A 27155-nucleotide genomic window follows, 5' to 3' on the forward strand; every position below is an offset into this window, starting at 1 on the left:
GACATCTTAAAATTGCGATATTAGTGACGAAAATTTTTTATTTTTTTCCATCGCTAATTTCACTCTTTATTTTTTTGCAGGATAGAGTCAATGGATAAGTTTGTCTCTACCATAGAAGTGCTTTATTTATTAAGAGGATCATAAATGTTTTTCTCTAATCATTGACAAAACAAATAGCTTATTTATATAGGCTAATTATGTAACTTAAACAAACCATTAACTCCTAATTACATGCATCCCATTAACTTTATATCTACATTAAATATGGATTGTTTTTTTTTCAACTCCACTAATTTCATCATTGAATCATATATTTATCAAGTAACATATAGTAATCCTTTGATCCTTCTTAATTCCCACCCTGTCCATTTTATATATATTAAATGATAGGGTTGATCAGCAGTGACATGACGTGATTCATGGTTTCTCCATTGGCTTGACCGTATCCATCTCCATTCTGGTAGAAGAATAGCAAGGATCGAGCGATGTCCAGTGCCACTGTCTTCAACATCTCCTCGAAGGAAGACGCAGCAGCACGATCTCCATTCATACACCTCCAGTTGCCTCGTATTAGCTCCTTCACCTGCTCACGAGCCACCCCCTCCGAAACGCCTCTCTCTTGCATGCAACACTGTATGGATTTTGGCACATCTCCTCGCTCAATTTCAGCCTATATATATATATATATATATATAATTAAACATCAATTAAAAAGCAAGATCAGAACTGTATGATTTAATTTTAACAAACTCTTTAATTCTTCTATATATATATATATACCGTTGAAGTAGCTAAGTCGTTATAAAGTCGACCGAGAATGGAAGAGGGCTTTGCAATGGCAGGGTACTCTGAGAAACGTTCCAAGGCTTGCTTGGTTAAGTTGTTGGCCATGCAGTAAGCATTTGTGAAGATAGCAGGGCCTGTTATGGAAATCCATGTGTTGTCCAAGTATTCATTAAGCGTGGGTGTGTAGCCTCGGTGATACCATTTTGCCTCCACCAGATGTGCTTTGCACAGATCTGACCACTGAAACAAAAGAATATAATCATGAATGCATGATCACAAACTGAAGAACAAGGAGTATGTATATTAATTACTACTTACTGATCTCTTGAGGTAAGGTATTATGTCCAGTCCCTTCTCCTTCATCACCTTATAGCCATCGTCGTTTATCGTGTTGAAAAGCGCGAGGAATAAGATCTTCATGTAGTCTGGCAGTTGGTCGATCGCGTTAATATCCCATCTGATCGATGAACAGGATGCAGGAGTAATTTAGTATATATATATCTTGTAGAATTTCTAGCTCTGTATATATATATATATATTCTGAGGTTAAATTTCTCTTCACCTATCGACGACATGAGTGAAGAGCTCAAGCTCATCCAGGGTACCATAGACGTCGTAGACATCATCGATCATTGTGGCAAAGCAGTTTCCTTTTGTTTGTGCCTCTCTAAAGCTCCAGAGCTCTGGTTCAAATGCCAAGCCCACGGTCCACAAGTAGTTCTCAGTCAATCTGTCTCTGGCGAATGGTAATTTCTCAGCAACTCCGAGTTTTGTCCACCATCTATATATCATTCAGTTTTGTACAATACAATTGTACTTAGCTTGATTAAATAATATATAGAACTATGTATATATATATATATATGTTTTATAAACTTAATTAATTAGCTTATTATTGATCACCTGGAGAGAGCACTGAGTTCTTTCTTGTAGATGCTCTGGACTGCGTTGAAGTCCAGCTTAGCAAATTCAAGAAGAAGAGGGTTGTTGATGACCATGACCTCTCTTTGGCATGCTTCAATGAACCACCTGGCGTGCAGTCTCTCCATCCTCCAATTCAATGGAAGTTCGAGAGCATGTGCCGTTTGCTCTTTAAGCTTCAGATCAGAGCCTTCTTCTAAGAGATTCTTGAGGTGTTCAGTCGTGAACTCCATGGCTTCATGCAAAACCATCTCTCCTTCTTTTTCATAATAAGAAGCCTCATACAGACTCAGCATTCCTTTTGTGTGGTTCTTAAGACCATCCCTAAAGTGGCCTTTCTCATCTCTGAATCCCTCGAAAATGTCTTCGTACGTTCAGAAAGAGATCAATTAGCTAGTTCTGAACAATTATATATATTACTGGTATATATATAACACATGTATATAAAGATGTGAAATTTGATCGATCACCTTCAGAAATGGAGAAGCCATTTTCCCTGAGAAGCCTGAAGAGCAATGCGGAGGCGTGGAGGTTATCTTTAAATGTCAAGCTTATCTCTTCTAAAGACGAGTGAAGATTTCTCAAGGAGTCCTTAATGTCGTCTTTGAAATGATAAGCTACTCCGAGCTGCTGCAGGTGGTCAATCAACCGGAGCTGCTCTTCCACTTCCTTCTTCTCGCATATCACTTCTGCAACTCTCTCTTTCAGCAACACCAGTCTCTTTGCCTGATCCTTCTCCTCCACCTTCAACTAATTAATAAAAATTTGATTTTAAGCTTAAAACGTACGGACGAAACGAAAGATAAACAGATAGAGCTCGATCGAGGGAGTTCTCCTAACCGGAGACTCAGCAGTGAGCGACTGTATGTAGTCATTGCTCCACATGTTGGGCTGGTAATGGCCCGATCTTCTCGCCGCCTCCGGCGATGGCCGATCGGCAGTGCACTGGACGAGTCGGAGGCATGGCTGCTTGGCGGCTGTGGATCGCCGGACATCACGGAAAGGGAAGTATGATGGTGGAACAAGGATAAGAGACATGTTAACTGGATGAGTGCCAAAATTTTGCTTGGATTTCCAGATGATCCGACGATCGATGCATTGAACTGGATGGCCTGGGGGCATTATTTATACAACGCCAGGTGAAAATTTTAAAACAGTTTGTTTTTCCTTCTCCATCCTCCCCTTCTCCCGTCCCTAACAAAAACAGTTTGTTTTTCTGTAGAAGGTTTATTTTATTATTATTTTTCCAGAGTGCATGAAAAAAATGCATGACATCCGTTTTTCTTCTGCAAAAAAAAAAAAAAAAAAAAAAAACGGATGTCATGCATTTTTTTCATGCATGACATCCGTGATCCATGTGAAAGTGTATTTATTTATTTTAAATCTTAAAATTAAAATAAAAAATTTAATAAATTAATGGATTTGATCCGTTTAAATTAAAATTCAAATTTAACAATTTCAACTTGAAAAATAAGTCGGCAACTCATATAGGCAATGACTTGCCTAAGGGAATCTACCAGAGCCGTAGCAAAAGCGAGTCTTCATAGGACGATTGTCACTACTTATGGATCCGAACCTAAGTGATCTATCCATGACCAAGATGAAACTTGGGCGAAACTAAGTGGGATCAATTTAAACTATAATCTAAAATTAAAATTTTTAATATTTTTTATTTTTTGATAGGCTCGTGGATTGGTTCGTTTAATCCACAATCCGTTTTAAATTAAATTAGATTGAAGATTTTTAAACATGCCAAATTGATAAGTCAATGTATCCTATTTCATACAATTTTTAATGAATTGATCCACATGCCTGTTTGACAGCTCTAAGAGCATCTGCAACGCTCTTTGTTAATAACACTTAAAAAAATAAAATCAAATATGTGGGACCCACTTCTGCCACATTAACAAACCTTTGAACGCGTTCAAACCTTTACTCCTCCACCACTCCTCCACGTCATGTGGAGAGAGATTAAAGAAGGCTTATTAACGCTCTTTTAATGAGCGTTGTAGATGCCCTAAGGGCAACGACAGTCCTCCAACGGAGACGAATAAGTACAGGCAAGGATCATGACACAATTGTCCCTCTCGATATTTTTTTTTCATTTCCTAATATGATTTTTTTTGACTCTGTACCAATTCAATAATTAATTTATTTAAAAAATAGACGAGTAAATTAGACATCCAAGACACATAGTTGTTGTTTTTAATTATCATTTTTGAATGTTTTATCGTCCTTACAAAAAAGACAATTGGATGGAAGAAACACTATTATAAAAAATTAAAATTTAGTCAAATAAAGAAATAAGATATTTACAAGGATCATGACACAATTGTCCCTCTCGATATATTTTTTTTCATTTCCTAATATGATTTATTTTTACTCTATCCCAATTCAATAATTAATTTATTTAAAAAATAGACGAGTAAATTTGACATCCAAGACACATTATTGTTGTTTTTAATTATTATTTTTGAATGTTTTGTCGTCCTTACAAAAAAGAAAATTGGATGGAAGAAATCATGTTGCATTTTTAGATTGTATTTTCATGTAATATGATTTTTTTTTTGACTCTGTCCCAATTCAATAATTAATTTATTTAAAAAATAGACGAGTAAATTAGACATCCAAGACACATTGTTGTTGTTTTTAATTATTATTTTTGAATGTTTTGTCGTCCTTACAAAAAAGACAATTGGATGGAAGAAATCATGTTGCATTTTTAGATTGTATTTTCATGTAATATGATTTTTTTTTTTGACTCTGTCCCAATTCAATAATTAATTTATTTAAAAAATAGACGAGTAAATTAGACATCCAAGACACATTGTTGTTGTTTTTAATTATTATTTTTGAATGTTTTGTCGTCCTTACAAAAAAAGACAATTGGATGGAAGAAATCATATTGCATTTTTAGATTGTATTTTCATGTAATATGATTTTTTTTACTCTGTCCCAATTCAATAATTAATTTATTTAAAAAATAGACGAGTAAATTAGACATCCAAGACACATTGTTGTTGTTTTTAATTATTATTTTTGAATGTTTTGTCGTCCTTACAAAAAAGACAATGGATGGAAGAAATCATGTTGCATTTTTAGATTGTATTTTCATGTAATATGATTTTTTTTGACTCTGTCCCAATTCAATAATTAATTTATTTAAAAAATAGACGAGTAAATTAGACATCCAAGACACATTGTTGTTGTTTTTAATTATTATTTTTGAATATTTTGTCGTCCTTACAAAAAAGACAATTGGATGGAAGAAATCATATTGCATTTTTAGATTGTATTTTCATGTAATATGATTTTTTTTTGACTATGTCCCAATTCAATAATTAATTTATTTAAAAAATAGACGAGTAAATTAGACATTCAAGACACATTGTTGTTATTTTTAATTATTATTTTTGAATGTTTTGTCGTCCTTACAAAAAAGACAATTGGATGGAAGAAATCATGTTGCATTTTTAGATTGTATTTTCATGTAATATGATTTTTTTTTGACTCTGTACCAATTCAATAATTAATTTATTTAAAAAATAGACGAGTAAATTAGACATCCAAGACACATTGTTGTTGTTTTTAATTATTATTTTTGAATGTTTTGTCGTCCTTACAAAAAAGACAATTGGATGGAAGAAATCATATTGCATTTTTAGATTGTATTTTCATGTAATATGATTTTTTTTTGACTCTGTACCAATTCAATAATTAATTTATTTAAAAAATAGACGAGTAAAGTAGACATCCAAGATATATTATTGTTGTTTTTAATTATTATTTTTGAATATTTTGTCGTCTTTCCAAAAAAGACAATTGGATGGAAGAAATCATGTTGCATTTTTAGATTGTATTTTCATGTAATATGATTTTTTTGACTCTATCCCAATTCAATAATTAATTTATTTAAAAAATAGACGAGTAAATTAGACATCCAAGATATATTATTGTTGTTTTTAATTATTATTTTTGAATGTTTTGTCGTCTTTCCAAAAAAGACAATTGGATGGAAGAAATCATATTGCATTTTTAGATTGTATTTTCATGTAATATGATTTTTTTTTTGACTCTGTACCAATTCAATAATTAATTTATTTAAAAAATAGACGAGTAAAGTAGACATCCAAGATATATTATTGTTGTTTTTAATTATTATTTTTGAATATTTTGTCGTCTTTCCAAAAAAGACAATTGGATGGAAGAAATCATGTTGCATTTTTAGATTGTATTTTCATGTAATATGATTTTTTTGACTCTATCCCAATTCAATAATTAATTTATTTAAAAAATAGACGAGTAAATTAGACATCCAAGATATATTATTGTTGTTTTTAATTATTATTTTTGAATGTTTTGTCATCTTTCCAAAAAAGACAATTGGATGGAAGAAATCATATTGCATTTTTAGATTGTATTTTCATGTAATATGATTTTTTTTTTGACTCTGTACCAATTCAATAATTAATTTATTTAAAAAATAGACGAGTAAAGTAGACATCCAAGATATATTATTGATGTTTTTAATTATTATTTTTGAATATTTTGTTGTCTTTCCAAAAAAGACAATTGGATGGAAGAAATCATGTTGCATTTTTAGATTGTATTTTCATGTAATATGATTTTTTTGACTCTATCCCAATTCAATAATTAATTTATTTAAAAAATAGACGAGTAAATTAGACATCCAAGACACATTGTTGTTGTTTTTAATTATTATTTTTGAATATTTTGTCGTCTTTCCAAAAAAGACAATTGGATGGAAGAAATCATGTTGCATTTTTAGATTGTATTTTCATGTAATATAATTTTTTTGACTCTATCCCAATTCAATAATTAATTTATTTAAAAAATAGACGAGTAAATTAGACATCCAAGATATATTATTGTTGTTTTTAATTATTATTTTTGAATGTTTTGTCGTCTTTCCAAAAAAGACAATTGGATGGAAGAAATCATGTTGCATTTTTAGATTGTATTTTCATGTAATATGATTTTTTTTTGACTCTATCCCAATTTAATAATTAATTTATTTAAAAAATAGACGAGTAAATTAGACATCCAAGATATATTATTGTTGTTTTTAATTATTATTTTTGAATGTTTTGTCGTCTTTCCAAAAAAGACAATTGGATGGAAGAAATCATGTTGCATTTTTAGATTGTATTTTCATGTAATATGATTTTTTTTTTTTACTCTATCCCAATTCAATAATTAATTTATTTAAAAAATAGACGAGTAAATTAGACATCCAAGACATATTATTGTTGTTTTTAATTATTATTTTTGAATGTTTTGTGGTCCTTACAAAAAAAGACAATTGGATGGAAGAAATCATGTTGCATTTTTAGATTGTATTTTCATGTAATGTATTATTGCTAATTTTTAATAATGGGAAAGGATTATTATATGGGAAAGGATTAATTAATGATTGGAGTATTGTATACGTAACACGGAAGTTGTGTTTCAATTAAGAATATAATCTGTTTCTGCTTCATCTTAATTAACTATATTTAGTGGTTGATATGGATGCGAGTGTTTACTTTGCAGATTGAATACTGAATATATCATGAGAAAAATCGATTATTTATTTTTTTTTCTTATCTTTAAACTGATTTTGGTTAATTATTTTTCAAATTCACGTCGTTATCAACTTGATGATCGCCAATTAATAAAATAAAAGATATTTATTTCCACTTGCATAATGGTGCCAAAACACTTTTATCGAACACATGCGAGTAGTTGGAGGGAGGTTATTAATATTTTTTAATTCATAGAATTTTTTATAATATAAAGTTAATGTTTATATATTTTATAATGTATTTTTACATCAAATGCTCATAAAATTGCAACCTACGTATCTAATAAATTTCACGAGAAAGTATGCATTTCAAGTTATATTTAGAGGCATGTCGACGAGGACATGCAGGACTTTTATTAGCAAGAGTTTTTGATAAGTCATTTTTATTATCAAAAATTATATTTGTTTATACTAATTGAATAATTTTTTTTTTACAGAAAAAATATAGCTAAGAGTCAGGGCACAAAGAAATATTTAAAGAAACATGGAATAATGCATATGTCAAACTCTACAAAGATATGTTGTATAAATGCAGAAAAAAGGCGTAAGATCATCTTTCATCCCAGTTGAGATTTGGATGTATAGCAAGTCATCTGGGTTGCAAAAAGATGGGAGTCAAATTCAACGACAGCTCGAGCCAACAAAAATACTGAGCTGACTGGCTCTAGTACCGGATTCACAAAGCATACGGCTGGATCATGTTCCATTATCGAGCATGCTTTAGATTTGGTGAGTTTATAATTAATATATTTATATTAGAATTAATTATTTAATTAGCAATGATTTGATTTTGATTTAATTATATTTTTTAATCTTCAAGAGCATGAGTTATAGCGGCATCCTACTTGTTGGGAGATTCTTACTAAGATATATAAGTCTAAGGATGACACATTTATCGATCATCGATCGCATGCATTAGACATAAGATTTTAAATTTTAAATTTATTTAACTATTATAAATGATTAATTTTGCTAATTTTATATTTTATATAAATTTATTTTAAACAGGCTGAAATGACTGCTAGAGTTACATAGGCATCTCAGCCTGATAGAGAGGGAGGTGAGATGCAGACTTTCTCAACCAACTAAGTAAATGAGATATATTATGACGTGGTCGGTGGAAGGAAGAAGAGCTCTACCCTCTATGGTTTAGGGTCCCAGGCAAAAGTCGTCTATGATTATATGATGACCCCTAGAGCCAGGGGTCATCCCAGCGGATCATCTACTAAGATTGAAGCCCTAGAGTAAGAAAATCAAGAATTTAATAATCGACTCTCGATATTAGAGCAAGCATTTCATGAATCTCGGCGAGAACAGCTGCGATACGATGAGATTGCACAGCAGATGCGCAATTTTATGACTAACATGAGTCAAACGCCGCAACCCCCGCATGACTTTGACTCACAGAAGACTCAGAACCCTGATGATCCTTATCAGTAGCTACTTCAACATACATTTTCAAAATAGATACATATTATTGATTTATTACTATCCTATTTTATTATTTTTTTACAGGATTGGATATTTTAGCTTGGTTAGTTTAGATATTTTTCATAGATTTTATTACATTGAGAGGTAATCCTTGTCACAACAGATTCCCATCACAAATTTGTGACGGGAATCTGGACCGTTCGATTTTAAAATAGAAGATTAAATCCAGGTCATCGCAATCATCCATTCGATCTACGACCTGGATTTAATCTTAACTTTAAAATCGAACGGTCCAGATTCCCGTCACAAAATTTGTGACAGGAATCTATTGTGACAAAATTTGCTACTTGTCACAATAGATTCCTGTCACAAATTTTGTGACGGGAATCTGGACCGTTCGATTTTAAAGTTAAGATTAAATCCAGACCGTAGATTGAATGGATGATTGCGATGACCTGAATTTAATCTTCTATTTTAAAATCGAACGGTCCAGATTCCCATCACAAATTTGTGACGAGAATCTGTTGTGACAAGGATTACCTCTCTTATTACATTTAAACATTTGATACACTATATTGTATTTAGATATTTGGTATTTGTATTTGTATTATGATTTAATTAATTTCATTCAGATGTTGTGCGTGCATGAATTTATTTAAGAGATTGAGAATTAATTGATAGTTGGATTCGAAATTGTGGTGTTGTTTATTTTTGTTAAATTATCGCTTGTAATAATTTTATATTGTTGATGAAAATATAAACAGAGAATTTGGATAAACAAAAATAAAATAAAATTTTTTAGAATATTAGCGATGGAATTTTTTAATTTCTGTCGCTAATTAATGACAGAAATATAACATCTCGTCGCTAATTAGCGATGGAATAAATATTTCCATAGCTAATTAGTGACAGAAATATAATATTCCGTCACTAATTAGCGATGGAAATTAAAACATTCCATTGTTAATTAATGACGGAATTAAAATTTTGATTGCTAGAACTCTGATAGAACAGTGTTTCCATTTGCCCTTTTAGCTACTGAAATAAAATTTCATCGCTAATTAGCGACGGAATTAAATTCCGTCTCTAATATTAGCGACGAAAATATAACATTCCATCTCTAACTTTAACGATGGAGTTTTATTCCCATCGTTAAATTTAGCGACGGAATTAAAATTTCTTCGCTAAGATGATGTTAGCGACAAAAAAATTCTATTATTATTCCGTCGTTAATACCTTTTAGAGCATCTGCAATGCTGTCCCGTTAATAACACTCTAATATTAATAAAAAAATACATATGGGGTGGGCTAGGCAGGGGCGCCCACTCCACTGTCACATGAACGCGTTCATATGGAGGGGTGTTATAACACCCTTCCACATTGTGGATTAATAGCTAAAGGGTGTTATTAACACCCCATTTTAACCGCGTTATGGAATATTCCATATAATTTCAATTATTTGTGTAGTGGAACATGATATGCCGCGCGACATTTGTTTTAACGCCGCGCGACAGCCTCCGCGACAGCCGACCTCCCTTCATTCATCGTCGCCGTTCGTCGCCGTCCGATCACCGTTGGCCGCAATTTCGGACTCGTTGGAATCACAACTCGACGGCGCACACATTGGCATCGGATTTCGGCCGGATTGTGGCCGGAATCCGGCCGGAATCCGGCCAGAAACGCGACAGAGGATTTATTCGGCGCTTTCAGCGGAAATCGGCCGGAATCCGGCCGAATCACGGCCGGAGACCGGCCACGGTCGACGCGCCGGCGCCGAGCGCGTCGACCGCGGCCGGTCTCCGGCCGTGATTCGGCCGGATTCCGGCCGATTTCCGCCGGAATCGGCCAACAGCGCCTGTTGGGCGATTCCGGCCGAAATCGGCCGGATTCCGGCCGATTTCGGCCGGAATCGCCCAACAGAGGCTCTGTCACGTTTTTGGCCGGATTTCGGCCGGATTCCGGCCACAATCCGGCGGGAATCCGGATCCGGCCGGAGCGCCGGCGAGTTGGCCTTCCAACGCATCCGGTCCGGCGGTCGTTGGTGGTCGGACGACGGTGAACAGTGGCGGAGAAGCAGCGAACGTCGGAGGAGTCGCGGACGGGTGCGCAGGATTTGTCGCGCGGCATATCAAAACCGTATATATATATATATATATATATATATATATATATATATATATAGGACTTATTTATGTTTTGGACCTATTTATTGTAATGGATCTGACTTAGGGATATTCTTATATTAAATATTTACAAATATTTAAGGATATTTACAAATTCCTGATTAAGTATCACATCTGAACTGATTCGGTAGGTTGACTGAAATGTGACGGAGAGTAAACTTTTCTAGAGATCAAAATTTTTGTCTCAAATTTAAAACGAGACGTGATTTAGAATATATATTAGTTATTAGATGAAACTTATGATGGATGATTAAAAAAATATTATTTAATATCTTTTCAGAAACTCTGATTATTTTTTTTATTTTTAATAATTTTTAATTTTAAGATTTAAAGGTATCTCTATCTTTTTAAATTAAAGTTTTAAATGTCTCCTTAGTTGTTTGGAGATAGTTTTTGTTGATTAATAATATTTTCGTGTCTCCTATTTTAGAATGATGAGTTTGCTTTTCTATTTCATATTTTTCTATCGAATTAATAGATTTTAAAAGATTACTTTATGGTATTCATGTGTGAATCAACGGATTTAATAGCTTCTGCTTCGTCATATACCTTATATGTGTTGATGCAATCATGTCCATGAGTTATAATATTGATGATTGACATCAGTAAAGCTTAGAGCACAATATAAAAATCTCACTTGTGCATTAAGTGTGCAGGAAAACCCTTACATGTAAAAGGACCGGATGTGAGGTAAAAGGAAGTCCTAAAAAAATCGAGAAGCGAACTCTTGGAGAGAGAAAGTCCTTACAAGTTAAAAGGTTGAATGTAAGGCAAATGAAATCCAAGAAAGCCGACGATCAGACTCTTGGCAAAAAGAGAAAAAAATGAGCACATCACGGATTAGATGTGCGGAAGGTAACTTAGATGAATGCAGTAAAAACCTCCATCAGTCGACTGATTGTAATATTTAGTCGACTGATATTGGTGTCAGTCGATTGAAGGAAATATCAGTCGATTGATACTAAATTTTTTAGTCAGATTCAAAATTTCAGTCGATTGATGTTCATGTCAGTCGAATGGATTTTAGAATCAACTCAACTGATTCTTCACATCAGTTGACTGATTCTATTTTGGAAACAAATATAATAGAATTGACTCGACTAATTCTGTTTCAGAAGCAAACAGAAGAGAATTGATTCGATTGGTGACTCAATTTATCCATAACAGTCGACTAATGAGTAAAATCAGTAGATTGGAATTTGAAATTTGACAAAATTAGATACGATTTCAGAAGGTTTAGATATCGTTATTTGTCGCTGACTAAATCAGTCGATTGGTATGAGCAGGGCCGTCTCAAGATTCCATGAGGCCCTAGGCTAAATTTTTATTAGATCTTTAATATATTTTTTTTAAATATAAAATTTTTTCTCACCCTTTTTCATTCAGATTTGGGACCGACAATGATGGATTTAAATTTTTTTTAAAATAGAATATTAATTTAAAAATAAATTTTTATATAAAATTTAGTTTTCTAATTATTAATTTAAAAATAGATTTTTATATAAAATTTAGTTTTCTAATGGTTTGAGATGTAAAATTATTAATTAAATTTTTATATTTAAGTTTTGTTAATAAATTTTTTTCAATTGATAAAATTATTAAATTATTTAATCTTTTTTGAGCACACAGTATTGATCTGTTAGCTTTTGAGAAAATGAAAATATAAAATAAGATGAAAGAATAGGAAATTACTTGTATTGACATATAAATAGAATTTTATATTTTTATAATAATATAATGATTATAATTAATATAAAATTAATTAATTTTATCATTATTTTTAGAATAATACATTAAATATCAATTCAGCCATGCATTAATTCTCATACATGCAACAACTTCTTATGCATGTAGGCGTGCAGGTGTGAGTAGTGCATCCAATGCATGAAGCGGCATCAAATTCTCATGCGTAGCTATGCAGGCATGATGTGGCCCTGCGAAAATTGAAACACCGCGGTCTCGCAAAACGAATGCGTTGTTCGATTGATATAAATTTTTTTATTAAAATAAATTTTTTTAATAATAATGGGCCCCAATAAAATTGGGGCCCTAGGCATAGGCCTTAATGGCCTATGCCTTAAGCCGACTCTGGATATGAGAAAATCAGTTAACTGATATCTTAAAAGAAGCTGAACATATATATTTAAATGATGAGGATTAGTCGTTGATGGACACTGTTCATGTCATTTTGCTCTAAGTCTTCTTCCTACCGTGCTAAAGAATTCATCTGGTGTTCAACTACATAACTTGGAGCAATTTATAAAAGAAGAAGAAGCAAATCCATTAAGATCATTGTAAAACTTCTCTTCTTCTTCTTTGTAATTTTTTATTGTTCTTAAATAATTGTAATTCTGCTGTAAGAGGGTTTCTCCACCTTCGGGGTTTGTCCGAGAATGAGAAGATATAGTGGAAGTGGTGAGCTGAGTGTGAATCCTTAGATTAGTCGCTTCAAGGAGACGAATACCAAGTAAATCATTCAAGTTAGGCAGTTAGTATTGTATTCGTAGAGTGGCTGGGTCACGTAGAAGTTTTCATCGATATAGATCTAATCTGAGTAAGTTGAACTATTTAACCTCCCATTCTAGCTCACAAGGTTGTAACAATATGTACCTGATTGGGTTCATGCATATTGACTAGAGACATGACCAAAAAGTAAAATTTTTGGAAAATATTGCGGCTTAGTAACATCCCCGTGCCGGAACATCCCGAAAAGATATTGCGGCTTGAGAACATTCCCTTGTAGGAACATTCTCAAAAATACGTTACGATTTGGGAACATCTCATGCGAGAACGTCTCCAAAAAATCGTTGCAGCTTAGAAATATTCACAAAAAGACATTGTTGTTTTGTAATATCTCTAGAATGATGTTATGGCTTGGGAACAAAATCTTATTTCTAACTCGTCGAAAAGTAATCTCTAATATCTAGCTCAATTATTGAAACTGCATACAAAGCTATAACAATATTGGAGCTAAAAACCTAATCTAAAATTTAATTTTCCATGCATGTTATTACAAAAAAAAATAATAAATCTCAGTCAGTCTCATGGACTCAATCCACCGGGCCGACCACCCCGAGAGATGTGGCTACTGGGATTATCATTTTTTTTGATAGCTCAACTATCAATTTCCTATATTTTTATAAAAGTTTTCCAAGCCCGACCACCAGGTTATTCCAGATGTCCAAGCATCCTGAAGATTGTGTTCCCCATTTAGAGGAGCAAAACATATGAAGATTGATAACATTTTTTTTGATCAACTATCAATTTCCTATATTTTTATAAAAGATCAATTTACCAAGCCATTAATTATCTAGATAATAATTAAACAAATTGATAATTAAATTCGACCTCTAAGAACTCTCGTTAGGTTTTTACTCAAGCTAATAACGACAGCAAATTAAAAGAACCAATACAAGATAATAATCTCAATTGTCAAGATTTATCATATTCGGTATTATAATAATATATAATTGATTTCAATCAATCAGGATTTATTTATATAATTATACTCAACATATTTAATTTTTACTGATTTAATCATTGTATTTCATATCTAAAACTTGTTCGTATTACGTACAGGCGAACAATTTGCGTAAAAAAGCCCTGCTAGACAACAATAAATCATCCACAACAATTATTTAATTGTTTCTTATTATCTGTTTTTTTTTCTTTCAAACGAGACGGCTGCCCTCTCTCTAATTATTTGTTGACAATTGATCCTGTTTAACTTGTGCTTTTATTTTAATTTCAATAGTTATATTTTTATTTATTATATATCTATATTCGTTTTAATGTTTTAGTAAGCTTATTATGCAAATATAGATAGATTATGAAAATAATATTTCATTTATGGAAATAATCTCTATAAATTTTTTATTATTAGAACGTAAATAATTACCTTGTTGGATTATGAAAATAATCTCTATATAATCTTTTATTATTAGAATGTAAATAATTATCTTAATTTATAACCTAATAACACTTATGTACTCTCTATATATTCGTACAAGCTACCACCTCCAATGAGGAAGCTACAAGAAAAAGTGAAAGTACCTTCCTGAACCTGTGAGGAGACACAATCCAGAAAAAAAAAACTATAAACTTTCCTAGCCATTAGAGCGAATTATTGATTCATAGCCAGAGATGACTTACACACAAGCACTCATATCTGATTGATCTTTCTTTTTCATTCTAAAATTCTAACCAAGTGGAACAACAACTACTATAAGCACAAGAATCAGTCTTGTGGACTTACAAAATGGATTGAGAACTCACTGGTACACGCTGAACCTCCTAGATAAGGTACTCCTGAAAAGCTCTCATTATACATAATATACTTTGGAATAATAATATTTTGTATTCGCTTACTATATAGTAGAGGGAGAATAAAATAAAAATCTTCAGTTGCTAAAATTTCAAGTAGACTAGTGATAAAATGCATCTTTCTAGAAGAAAGTTATTTGGCTAGGGGATCGAGTCTAATGGCGTAGGAGGATCTATATAGTCACCCCCACTTAGTGGGATAAAGACTTGGTTGTTGTTGTTGTTGTATGCTAGAAATAGAGGGTAGATTCATGCATTTAATCTGCTTTATTGGAGAATTGATCATAAATGAAATATATGGCAAAAGTTGGCTTGCCTAGTGGATAATTGTCTGAAAAGAAGCATTAGAAGTGATGGTTGAGTTACTGCAAGCACCTTCTACCATTTTCCAAATTTTCTACTTCTAACAAGCATTTTTGTGATATGAGAGGATACATGGACGACCTAACAAAAGAATATTTCTGTGATATAATTCTATGCAAGTTGGTACTAGCACTTTAAGACCACCAGCTCTTCAAGACCACAATATTTAATCAGAATAAGTGATTCCAAGGTAGGTAAATTACAGATAAGTCTTGCCAATTTTATGGCAGCTTCTGAACATTAAGATAAGAGTTATTGATCGAATGCTAGATAAAACCACACATTGAATGATATTCGTGTAGCAAAGATTCAGAAGAGAACCAAACACAATGTGCTGAGAATTGAACCAGTGGGGTCGATGATTGAGCTTTGAGAGTTCAGAAGGCAAAGCACATGCCTTAATAGTAGGGATTGTCAGCTATTTATAAGGCCTTGGAGTGTGGCTGGGGTGTCTGATCTATTTGATGTTTGCTATTAAGTATGTACTCTGTGGTATGATAGGAGTGCTTGATCATCTCCAAAATTTGATGCGTTGTCTGATTAGTTACAAGTAATGGTATCATTACGGGTGTCTTATCACCATGTGGTAATACCAAGTTGGTCAGATGTCAATGCCTGAATACTTTGTCGAAAGATATTTCTCCCTTGATATTAGCCTCATGTCAATTTTAGGCCTACAGGTAGAGTGTCAGCATGAAGTTGAGTACAGGCATGCTCGATCCAGCTTCGAGATGGTTAGGTTTTCTCAGTAGGATCTACAAATATATCAGCAAAACCTTTCTACCTGATTCGAGTTTGCTCATCACTCCACTGAGTCAGAGGTGTGACCTTATCACCATTAAAGCTGCCTTCTCTAACTAAATTTGTAAACAGTTTGTTGTTTCTTCCAGAAGCTAAATGAACAAACAAATTTGCTCATAGTTTGATTTGTAGGCCAACAGAAGCAAATTGGTCCCTATAAATCACACATGATTCATTTATGTTCTTATATTTTCACCGTAGAGTCTATTAACACTAATTTAAGAAAAAGAAAGGCAGAGAGAATAATATAATAATACAGTAATCAAAGCTTTACTGATGGAATTAACATGTTTTTGGAACGATGATGATGGTGAAGAATAATGATATGAGCAAGTGGCATACAATGGCAGAAGTCAGCTTGGAGATGAAATAATTTGGATTATATAGTAGCAAACCACAAAGGCAAGGTCAAGTACCAAAACTTGCCTTAGGATTCAATTTGTGATCAAGGATGAAGTTACATTCTCTGGGACAGTACACATTTCTTCTAACCCCAAATTCTGCCAAGTTATTCATCAAGTATTCCTTGAAGTAGGTCAATAAGACAGAAGTTTAAGGAATTTATCCTGAAAGAAAAGGCAAAGTAAATTAGAGAACATTTCAACATAAACCAATTCCTATATTTATACAATCAACTGTAAATCAAGAAAAGCAATGTGCAAGGACCAACAGTTTACCACTGTAAGATTGATACGATGAGCTAGTGGACTCCATACATTGCCCACACAGGAAACCAAGAAACTTGGAAGAACCTTCAAGGATATTCGAATGCCTATTGCAATATGGTCGATTGCACATGTTGCATTTTGGCAGACGAAGCCAACATGTCTGGCAGAGAAGGTGAGAGCAGATAGTTTCTTCACTGAGTTCTGAAAAATCAAAACAACCTCCACAGTCTTCGCACCTTGCAATGCAAAAGAAACATCCTCTGCATTCTCTCCATTGTGACTTCCCAGACCTGTAATCATTTCATTGAGGTCATAAAAAGAGATGAACTCTGGTGACAGTAACAGAAAAACAATCACCGTCCCATATAGGAATTACCTTCAATAGAACAGGAATGAAAATGTAATCTAATTCAGGTATACTAATGGACCAAAATTTCATTTAGATATACAAAAAGTGGGACAGTTGACATTATAAAAAGATGTCCCATAGGAATAGAAGAAAATTTCACTTTGAACCCCAGAGATCGTTAAAATTTTCATTTCACCCCTTACAATTTAATGAATTATAGCTTATAACTTCTAACCTTTGCAAAATCATACCCTTTCCCACCTCATCTTAACACTGTTAGGTCAATATAATAGCCAACGACAAATTGTTATTGAAGGGTTGCTACTGCAACGAGGTAAACATCATATGGTCTTGACGTACTCTTGACATAACTTATCAAGGTGAGGGGAGAAAAAATGGTATGGTTTTGCAAAGTTTGAGGGTACATTGTAATTTATCAACTTATGGTGTGTTGAAATGCAAAAGTAGGAAAATTTTGGGGAGTAAAGTGGAATTTACTCAATTTTAATGAATTTTCACATTGTGATGCTAAAAATGTACTGTATTTAAACATCTACCAACCTGCAGTTCTCCCTTGTACAATCAAAAATTATTCTAACATTACTGCACTTTGGGCAAATATCAACATCTATTGGGCGGTCACTGTTAAAGATGCTAGAATGCCGGTTGTAATAGTTGATGGGATATGAAACTTGCAGAACATCATTTTCAAACAATAACTTCAGAGCGTCGAGATGATAGATTGTTAGGCTAGGGATTCCATGAATCTGGAGAGACTTCAACCGGCCTTTTAGCTCATAATGCCACTTTAGTATTCTTACTACACCATCAGCAGTTAGTTGCGTGCATCCAGGTACATGAAGCTGCAAACATTTAGCAAGTTAGTATGATGCATATGTTGAACACCAATATCAGTTGATATCAGATATCTGAAGTTTGACACAATTTAGAAGAGTGAACAGCACCTTTCTCTGAAACTGAAGTTGAAAGTGCCATAAAATTTGGGTAAAAATAGAACACTAGGTCCTAACAGATTGGCCATGGAGTTTATCTTAAATATGTGGAATAATATTGTCAAATACTGAGTGGACATATTATTCTGGTTAATACAGTTTAAACTTCATTTCTTGCATACCAATCATCAATCCTCAAGGTCTCATCATGGGTCACTAAAGTAATACACAATAGTTTTTTTTTTAAAAAAAAGTCAGAATAGACCAAAGAAACAGATTTTTAAATCTTATTCCTTGGAATAAAGAGACTTATTACAAGGTAACTGGAGGATTAGGTGTGACAGACATGAGAAACCATGGCTTTACCTCAGAACTTCGTGGAATGTGATTCCAAACAAGAAGTTATGAGGATACATTGCAAATGACAGCAATTTCCAAACCAGCAAATATTTCCAAAGAAGAATACAAACTTTCAGTCCAAATACTTGGAAAGATATCACACAACTGAAACAATTTGCTTTATCAGCCATGATTATGTGGTAGGTGCATTAATTTCTGATATGAACACAGTGCATGAACCGAAAAATGAAAAAAATTTCATCATCTGCTAAACTAAACTGTCTGAACCAAACACCTGTATCCCTGCCATTGGTATGTTTTCCAAAACTGATATATTATTCAACAAGATTGGTTAGATCTTTTAGTTAAGTTGATGATCCAGAATTCAGCCTGTTGGCTAAAATTGAAACACAATTCTGCCTATACACATTTGCAAAGTATCAATTTCTATGCTGTGAAATTGAAGTACCTAACACTTCAGAATCTTTTAATCTTAAAACAATAATACTTGTCATATAAACAATTATTCAAAACCATGTATCTACATTGTTTTGGTTCTCTAACCTTTACATTCTAGCTAGTATTTATTTATCTGATTTCCTAGCCTTGATTAAATCATTTTCAGCCATGATTGTATTTAGAAATCTCCTGAATGTTTTTCCTTCTCATTTCATTGGGTTTTCACCAAAAAACTATATTACATAATTAAGAAGAAAATTTCTTTGATTGGATTTTTCTTTAATAAGAAAATGTCGAGTTCCTCTCATTGACAAATAATGAAATCTAATCACCCAAAGTCAAAAGTTGTTCCAGTTCTTATAACACAAAAATATATATATACCAATTCATGAAAACAAAATGGCCAAAGAAAATTATAGAAGTATTCAATTAGGTGAGTCTTAATTTGGTATATTGAACTATACAAGTAAAAGATTTAACTTTGATTGCCTTTGATAAATATAGAAAGCGATATTTTGAATTAAGGAAGAACTATATAAATCCATATTGCCAGAAAAATAAATCCTTGCATATGCTACAGAAATTAAGTTGATCTCATCACAACAACAACGAGAAAAAAACTTCAATTTTTCGAATCAAAACGAAAGTAATAGCTCTTAAATCGAGAGAGCAATAGATCAAGTAAACACCTTGGTGATGCCTCGATTTCGATTCACAACCTGCATGAGCCCATCGTCGGTGACCTTCCAGCAATCCAAGAGAGCTAAAGACTCCAACTTCCCATCGGCCCTCGACGTGATGCGGACGAGGGCTTGGTCAGTAAGCCGCAAGCTCAAAGGGCGCTCGATCGCGACGCGCCGCCAAAGAAAGTTGTCCCGCGAGACCGCGTCCCTGAAGAGGCGCGAGACGCCCTGAAAGGCCAACAACTCCGGTAGGCGGAGATAGCCAAGGACCAGGAGCAGCGCGCCGGATACATCGACAGCCGGGGCGGCGGCCACGGGGTTAGGGTTCGGACATCCATCGCATGCTTCAGATGGCATCCGTCGCCGGCGGTGAGCTCGATTGAGAGAGAGAGAGAGAGAGAGGAGGTCGAGGCTTGTTATCTACTCCAGGCCTTCTGGTCAAAATCTCGAGATATCGGATAATTTTTAAAATACTCCTTAATATTTACTAAATTTTAAAAATACTTTTAAGATTTTTTTATAACAAGGATTTTTATTAAAAAAATATATATTTTTTACTAAATTGCAAAAATACTTATAAGATTTTTATAATAAAATAAAAACTTTTAAAATATATTTTGATATTAATAAAATTATTTTAAAACAATATTTAAAATTAGTAGTACTTCATTTATTGATTTTTATTATTCTTGTATCACGTGAACTCTCAAATAATTGATAATTGAAGAAAAAAACACCCTTTTTGGCATATTAAATAAATTTATACAAATTTTAAAACTAATTTTTAAAATATTTATCTCATTTAAAATTCAAATTTTAATTCTCCTATATATTTTACTATTGCATCATAATATAATAATAATAATAATAATATATAATCATGATATCTAATGGCGTAGCTCAATGCCCCCACTAATTTTTAGGTTAATATATTGAGTTCAAATTTAAAAAATTAAAATAATTCAGTCTTAATTTAGTCTAGGGTAGTTAAAAATCCTGCCTACACTATTACTGATATCCTAAGCGACGAACAATGTGTGACTGTGCGCGATTGTGCATGAATTTTTTTATTATTATTTTTTTGACTTGTGGTTAAAGTATTTAAAGTTTTATTTTTAGAATTTAGGAATTGAGTTTATAAAAAAAAAAATTCAAAATACAAAAAATAAAACTTCATGAGCATCTAAAATTTATTTTCGTTTTGAAATTTTTTTACTTAATATTATAATCTAGCTCCTAAACTCTAAAGATAAAATTCTAAATTATTTAACCACAAAATAAAATTAAAAAATTAAAAAATCCTATCGACGAATAGTCACATACTATGCGTCACACAAGAGATCGGATTTATATATATATTATTTTGATAACTTAATTATCTAGCTCCAACTATCGAAGGAAATACAGATAAATCTTGATGGAGATTGAAACTTCATGAAAAGATTGAACTTCTTAAATGTAACATATCTGGAGTGAGATTGAATTCGCCTATGAGACATAATTGAGTTGGTTACTGCGGAGCAGACTTGCTGAAGTGAGTAAGGATCGAATCTTGATGAAATCAATATTCGTAAGACCGACCATATAGAGCAGCTGGAATGACGGATTCTACTTTGCTGAAGAATGAGACTGAACTCTCGTTACTTAAAGAGTCCATCCTACCTCCTACCATAGCACTGTGACCCTTGTATTGGTTATTATTAAAAGATGTTCTATATTGAAAAAAACAAAAGGGTTGATCCATGTCCATTATAACAATTCACTTCAACAACAATTAAAAAATAATAATTTCCTTAATATTCCCACCAAAGTAAACATTATTTTTCCTGCATTTTCTGTGTGAATTACAAATGATATAAAATAAAAATAAATAAACGAATCTTCTGTGTTTACAAGAAAGGATTACTTTTCTGTCAGTTCTGTCAATGTGAGTTCCTTGTGCTTGATACTGATAGAAGCTCTTCCAATTTATCCACAGCTTCTCTCATCCATGAATGCTTACACACTTGCCTTGCTTCTGCCAGACTCACCTGGTTCATCATCAAATCAATGAAGAAACAAAAAAAGAAATTCAGAACTTTGCAACTTTGATTTACTGTTCTTGATCTGTTTGATGCATATATGTATGTTTTGAGTTGCAGGATTTCCACTTCCGACTGACTCACTCACCCATTTGCGCTCTCGGCTATTCATTTCCGGCCATTGCTGTAGCACCTCTGTGACTTCCATGGCAAAGATGTAGTGAACCTTGTCGCGGTCCTCACTCAACCAATTGCCGAGATTACCCTGTTAAGTTACAGTGATTGTGAGGGTAAACTGAAGTCCAAAGGTTGTACAATCTATTTGGTTCGGCAATATGAATCTTATCAATCTATTGAGCTCGTTGCGAGTCTATATCACTAGTAAAGTCAATGGCTTACCGCAAAGTTTCCTTTGACACCAGCTTCCTCAAATGCTTCCCTGGAAGCTGCTGCTGCCATAGTTTCATCAAGTTCCCAACCACCCTGTTTAAATGCAAAAGTTAATGAATTGCTGTTCTTTTTGGACAAAATTTCATTTCAGTTTGTCCCGGAGTTTGTTAACCTTTTTTGTTTCACCATAAATTTTGATAGATTATATTCTTAACACTATTAGATGAAGGTGGTAAATTAGATCAAAACAGTTTGATACATGGAAAATGTGTATACCTTTGGGAACATGAGTTCAGGCCCTTTCTGAGAGCTTATGACAAGAACCTCGATGGCTCGATCGGTGTCTCCTGAACAAGGATTCTTGAACTTGAACTTGTAAGGAATACATCTGCTCAACAAAAGTGTAAGGCAACAACATTAGATAAGAACAGTCTTCAATGAGACAGATTGAAAGTCGAAGAGTGTGAGAAAGTTCAAATTTTCATTGCACCAAGATGATAAAAATGCATGTTGCCCTAAATTGAGAAGTGCATAAACTCAATTTGAAAGGATGAACCCTAGAAGCCAAAATTGCTCTTTTTTTATTCTTTTTTTTTTCAAATTGATGGTATGACAACAACATTATATCACAACAATCTTCTTTGAGACAGAACCAAAGTCAAAGAAGCATTTCAACTGTTGTTTCAAAATCGAATGCAAGAAACTTCAATTTTTCATTCCATAAATTTGATAAAAGTGCATGAACCAAGAAACCAAATTGCAAAAGTGCAGATTTTTCCTTGCACAAAACTAGTAACGTTGCATGAACCCTAGAAACTAGATTGCATTTTTTAGCTTTAATCCCCCATACTCATGCCATCAAGGTAAAATCCAACTAAAATTGAAAGAAGATACGTAAACTCGGTTAGAATGCAGGAACCCTAGAAACCAAAATTGCATTTTTTTTTTTTTTCTTTTATCGTTTGAAGATCAAATTCATGATATCACAACATCAGATCAGAAGAACCTTCGTTGAGAAAGAATCTAAGTCAAAGAACCATAAACCCCAGATCAAATTCATGCTGTCCGTCCCATCCAAGCAAAACCTAACTAAAATTGCAGCTTCAGGATGCCGCAGGCAGACATGAGAGGGAAAGTTTAAAATTAAAAAAAAAAGTGAGATGAAACGCACCCGGCGACGAGACGGCAGCCGGCCCTGTACCGCTGCAGCCTCCTCCCACGGCGAGACACCAAAGAAACCATCTTTTCGGCCCACGCTCGCCTCCGGATCGAACCCCTCACTCAAAGAACCGCAACGAGGAGACGGAGCGGGGGCCGGGGAGGACGAAGGAGAGTAGAGGCGGAGAGCAAGCCTCCGTTCCCACCATCCGATCGCGGACGCCGACGAAGACGAAGATCGGGGAAGGGAGAAGAGGAACGAGGCGGTGATTCCCCGGACTGGAATGGAGCAGCATCCGATCGATAAATATCGGAGAAGATTCAGAAGCGTTGACCACTCTTTCAGAAGTGTGTTAAAACAAAATTATTAAATATTGTTGCAAAAGCACGTCGAACACGCCGCAACATTTTTTAAATTTTTTAAATAATAATAATAATATATATGACAATTTTTTTTTAGATTATCTAGAATTTTAATTGGATTTTTTACCAATGTAAATCCATCTGTATCAATTTGTATCTTAACAGGCATCCACAATACAATCAAATATTTCATCCAAATATTTGTGGTCACACGTTCCACATCATCAATCAAATATGTCCTTCCTCAAATATCTGGAGAGTGGAGAACTTTCACAATCAAATATACTACAAACCAAATATTTATGGATTTTGACATATTATCACTATCTCCTTCCTCAATAATGAATACTATCCCAACCACCCTAACCTAATACTTTTTTTATTTAATTTAAACCATTTATTTTATTAATTTTTATCAAAAAAAAGAAAGAAGAAGGGCAAAACTGAGTTCTTTGTGCAGTTTCCGCTTTAATTGCCATGTGGTTCTGTAGCTATCGGAATCAAACCCCTCTAACAGTTTGTGTATCGATCTTCCCTCGCAAAGTGGCAACTTTTGCATGGATTATATGGGGATATTTCTGGTCAAATATCGAGTGCATTATTATATATTCTATTGGAGATGCCCTAAGCCACGATATCAGTTTATAAATAAAAAACACAAAATGATGAAGCAGTGAAGATAGCATCCAAGTTGTCAGTAGGTTATCGATGGTTCTGTTCTTGATATGAGATTGATCTTGTGGATTGTGGTGCTTTGTATGAGCCGTAGATGAGTATGTAAATATTGTGATGTGTGAACATGTGGGACTATAGTGTCTAGGTTTTGGTGGTGTCATAGGTTTGATGTTATTTTTTATGTGATAGGTTATATATATGTATATATATATAAGACTAGTGATGTCTGAGATTATGATGTTGATACTAATTTTTGATGGTACATTTGAGAGGTCTAATCTTTTTTATTTTATTTATATATAAATTATTTAAAAAAAATAAAGGAGGAAAAGATACCTTTTTTTAAATAAAAATAAAAATAAAACGCCGTCCCGAATATATTTTTCATTCTAAACCTATTTTATTTCAGTGTTTTTTAAATATATTATTATTATATTTTATATAATTATAATAATTACGGTGACAGCATAAAATGAGAATGAGAATATGTTGACCAGTAGGAATAAGAATGAATTCAAAGTTGTTAAGAATTGACTTAGTCAAATGACAGCATAAAATGGATTAGTTATAATCAAAGCCTTGAGTCAACTTTGACTATAAATTGAGTCAAACGAAAAAGTTGACCGTTGATTTTTCAGACTAGTGGTAGATTCAATCCAGATATGTGTCGAGACCGAATCAAAAGATTTTTTTTAATCATTTTTTAAATATTTTTATTTTACCAAGATTTGAAGAAAATGGCATTAAATGAATTTTAGCGTGTGAAATTAAAGATGGAGAATTATATTTATACACCTAAAAAATTGATTTCTAATTATCTTAAAATTAATTCTAAAAATTATAAGTGGTCTCATTTTTATTAATCGAGGGAAATACAAACTACGAAAAGATTTTTATAAAACTATGGGCTAAACAATTGTCGACCGATTATTTTTTTTATATAACTCAAATCGGATGGAAAACTTCTCCTTCTCCCTTCTACAAGTCAAATAAGCCTGGCGCGAGATTGCCACATTCCCATTCATTGGATTTTTTTTTTATTATTTTTAATAAATTATTAATTTTAGTAATTTACAAGATTTTTATAATTATGGTATTTTTTTAATAATTTCTATTTTTTAAATTTTAGAATTTTTATTATTCAGAATCTATTAAAGATTTTTTAATTTATTTGATTATTTTAAAATTTTTATTTAAAAAAAATAATTATATCAATTAATTCGATTCGATTTTAATTTTAAAATTTTTTATTTAATTAAATCAAATAAAAAAATAATCAATAAATTTATAAGTAAATAAAGTTATAAATCTGTAAATAATGGATGAATCTTTTATAATATTTGAAAATTTTGATTATTTAATTAATTCAATTTTTGATTAAATTAATTGATATTTTATTCGTTTAATTTTTTTGATTTTTATTTAAAAATTTGATTAATTTAAAAAAATTTGATTGATTTAATTTTAATTAATTCAATTAATTTTAATTGAATATTTAACCTTGTATATGTGCAGTATTTTTGTGGAGAAGACTTATCAACCCGTCCTACAAATTGAGAAAATCTATGTGCTTATCGTCAATTTAGAGGTGTAAAATGGTTATAGAATACGCCTTTGTTAAAGTTTTTGGATGATCTCATGTTGCTTTTGAAGCGAGATGAAATTGATACGCCGAAATTGATTTTCAACTTGTTGAAGTTTGGAAATAAAATTACCTCTAGATCGTTGAGGATTTTCAAAGTCCAACTGTTGTTAATAATTTTTATTAATTTAGTGTCAGATAATTTTACTCTTGGCCTTTTTCAACTTGAGACGATTGATACACAAGAATTCGAAAGATTATTATTATTATTTTTGATAATTTTTATTTGTAATTATTTTTTAATTTGTGATATTTAAATGTATTTTTTAGTAATTTATATTTTTGTATTTTTAAATTTTAAATCCGTTTAAAATTTAAAATCTCTCAAAAAATTTTAGGATTTTTTTACTTTTATAATTTTGAATCTATGTAAATAATTATTTAAGATGATATTAAAATTCATATGATTTAATTTAATAATATTCTTTCGAAATAATAAATTTTAAAAAATTATTTTAACATTTACAATCGAATCAACTGAATCAATACAATTGTAAAACATTATTATTAAAATTCATGAATTTTTTATATTTTAATAAATTTTAAAATATTTAATAATTAAGATACTTTTAATAATTTTATTTTTTTCTATTTTTAAAATTTTAAATCCATTTAAAATAATTTTTTCTTTCTTGTATATCCTTCATATTTTCGACTCACCTGACCAACGCGCTCACACGATGCATCCATTTTCTTTCCTTCAGATTTTTTTCCCTTTATCCTTTCCCTCACCTTTCTTTTAGGATTTTTTTTTCCGCCTTCAATTCTTTTCCCTCCCCATTCCATTTCCATATCTCAGAGTAAACAAGGACGTTAATGAAATTAACATCATTTTGGTACCAAAAAGAATCAAAGTTTAAAAATACTGATAGAAATACTCCATTAAGTATGACAATTTTTTGTAGAAATACCTGATAACTTGAAACAGACTACCTTCCTGAAAATCATATACATGACAAACCAAGTTCGAATAGCATCCCCATGATCTCTACTGCGAAAAACAGGTTGGTTCTTATACTCTCTACTCAGTCACATAATTTGATCAACTCTGGGATGAAAAACA

At 32.4% G+C, this 27155-nt stretch overlaps 3 protein-coding genes across 3 annotated transcripts; all 3 read right to left on the reverse strand.

Moving 5' to 3' along the window:
• Positions 1 to 239: 239 nt before the first annotated feature.
• LOC141824410 (monoterpene synthase 8, chloroplastic-like) lies at positions 240 to 2745 on the reverse strand. Its single transcript, XM_074711694.1, has 7 exons — positions 2548 to 2745; positions 2178 to 2457; positions 1690 to 2071; positions 1349 to 1567; positions 1105 to 1243; positions 781 to 1026; positions 240 to 670 (listed from the first exon to the last, which is right to left on the reverse strand). Exons 1-7 carry the CDS (start codon positions 2743 to 2745, stop codon positions 380 to 382), a joined length of 1755 nt encoding a protein of 584 aa, XP_074567795.1. The 3' UTR covers positions 240 to 379.
• Positions 2746 to 16635: 13890 nt separating this feature from the next.
• LOC141824544 (F-box protein SKIP28-like) lies at positions 16636 to 20244 on the reverse strand. The gene is made up of 4 exons (XM_074711854.1): positions 19850 to 20244; positions 17971 to 18272; positions 17070 to 17350; positions 16636 to 16958 (listed from the first exon to the last, which is right to left on the reverse strand). Exons 1-4 carry the CDS (start codon positions 20198 to 20200, stop codon positions 16954 to 16956), a joined length of 939 nt encoding a protein of 312 aa, XP_074567955.1. The 5' UTR covers positions 20201 to 20244; the 3' UTR covers positions 16636 to 16953.
• A 1384-nt stretch (positions 20245 to 21628) lies between these two features.
• On the reverse strand, positions 21629 to 23722 carry LOC141824949 (nudix hydrolase 17, mitochondrial-like). The gene is made up of 5 exons (XM_074712298.1): positions 23426 to 23722; positions 22531 to 22642; positions 22264 to 22347; positions 22013 to 22129; positions 21629 to 21873 (listed from the first exon to the last, which is right to left on the reverse strand). Exons 1-5 carry the CDS (start codon positions 23494 to 23496, stop codon positions 21766 to 21768), a joined length of 492 nt encoding a protein of 163 aa, XP_074568399.1. The 5' UTR covers positions 23497 to 23722; the 3' UTR covers positions 21629 to 21765.
• Positions 23723 to 27155: the final 3433 nt, after the last annotated feature.

This window comes from Curcuma longa, chromosome 3 (genome assembly GCF_044706935.1).
Source record: "Curcuma longa cultivar G26 ecotype Majalengka, Jawa Barat chromosome 3, ITB_CL_G26_1.1, whole genome shotgun sequence".
NCBI lineage: Eukaryota > Viridiplantae > Streptophyta > Magnoliopsida > Zingiberales > Zingiberaceae > Curcuma > Curcuma longa.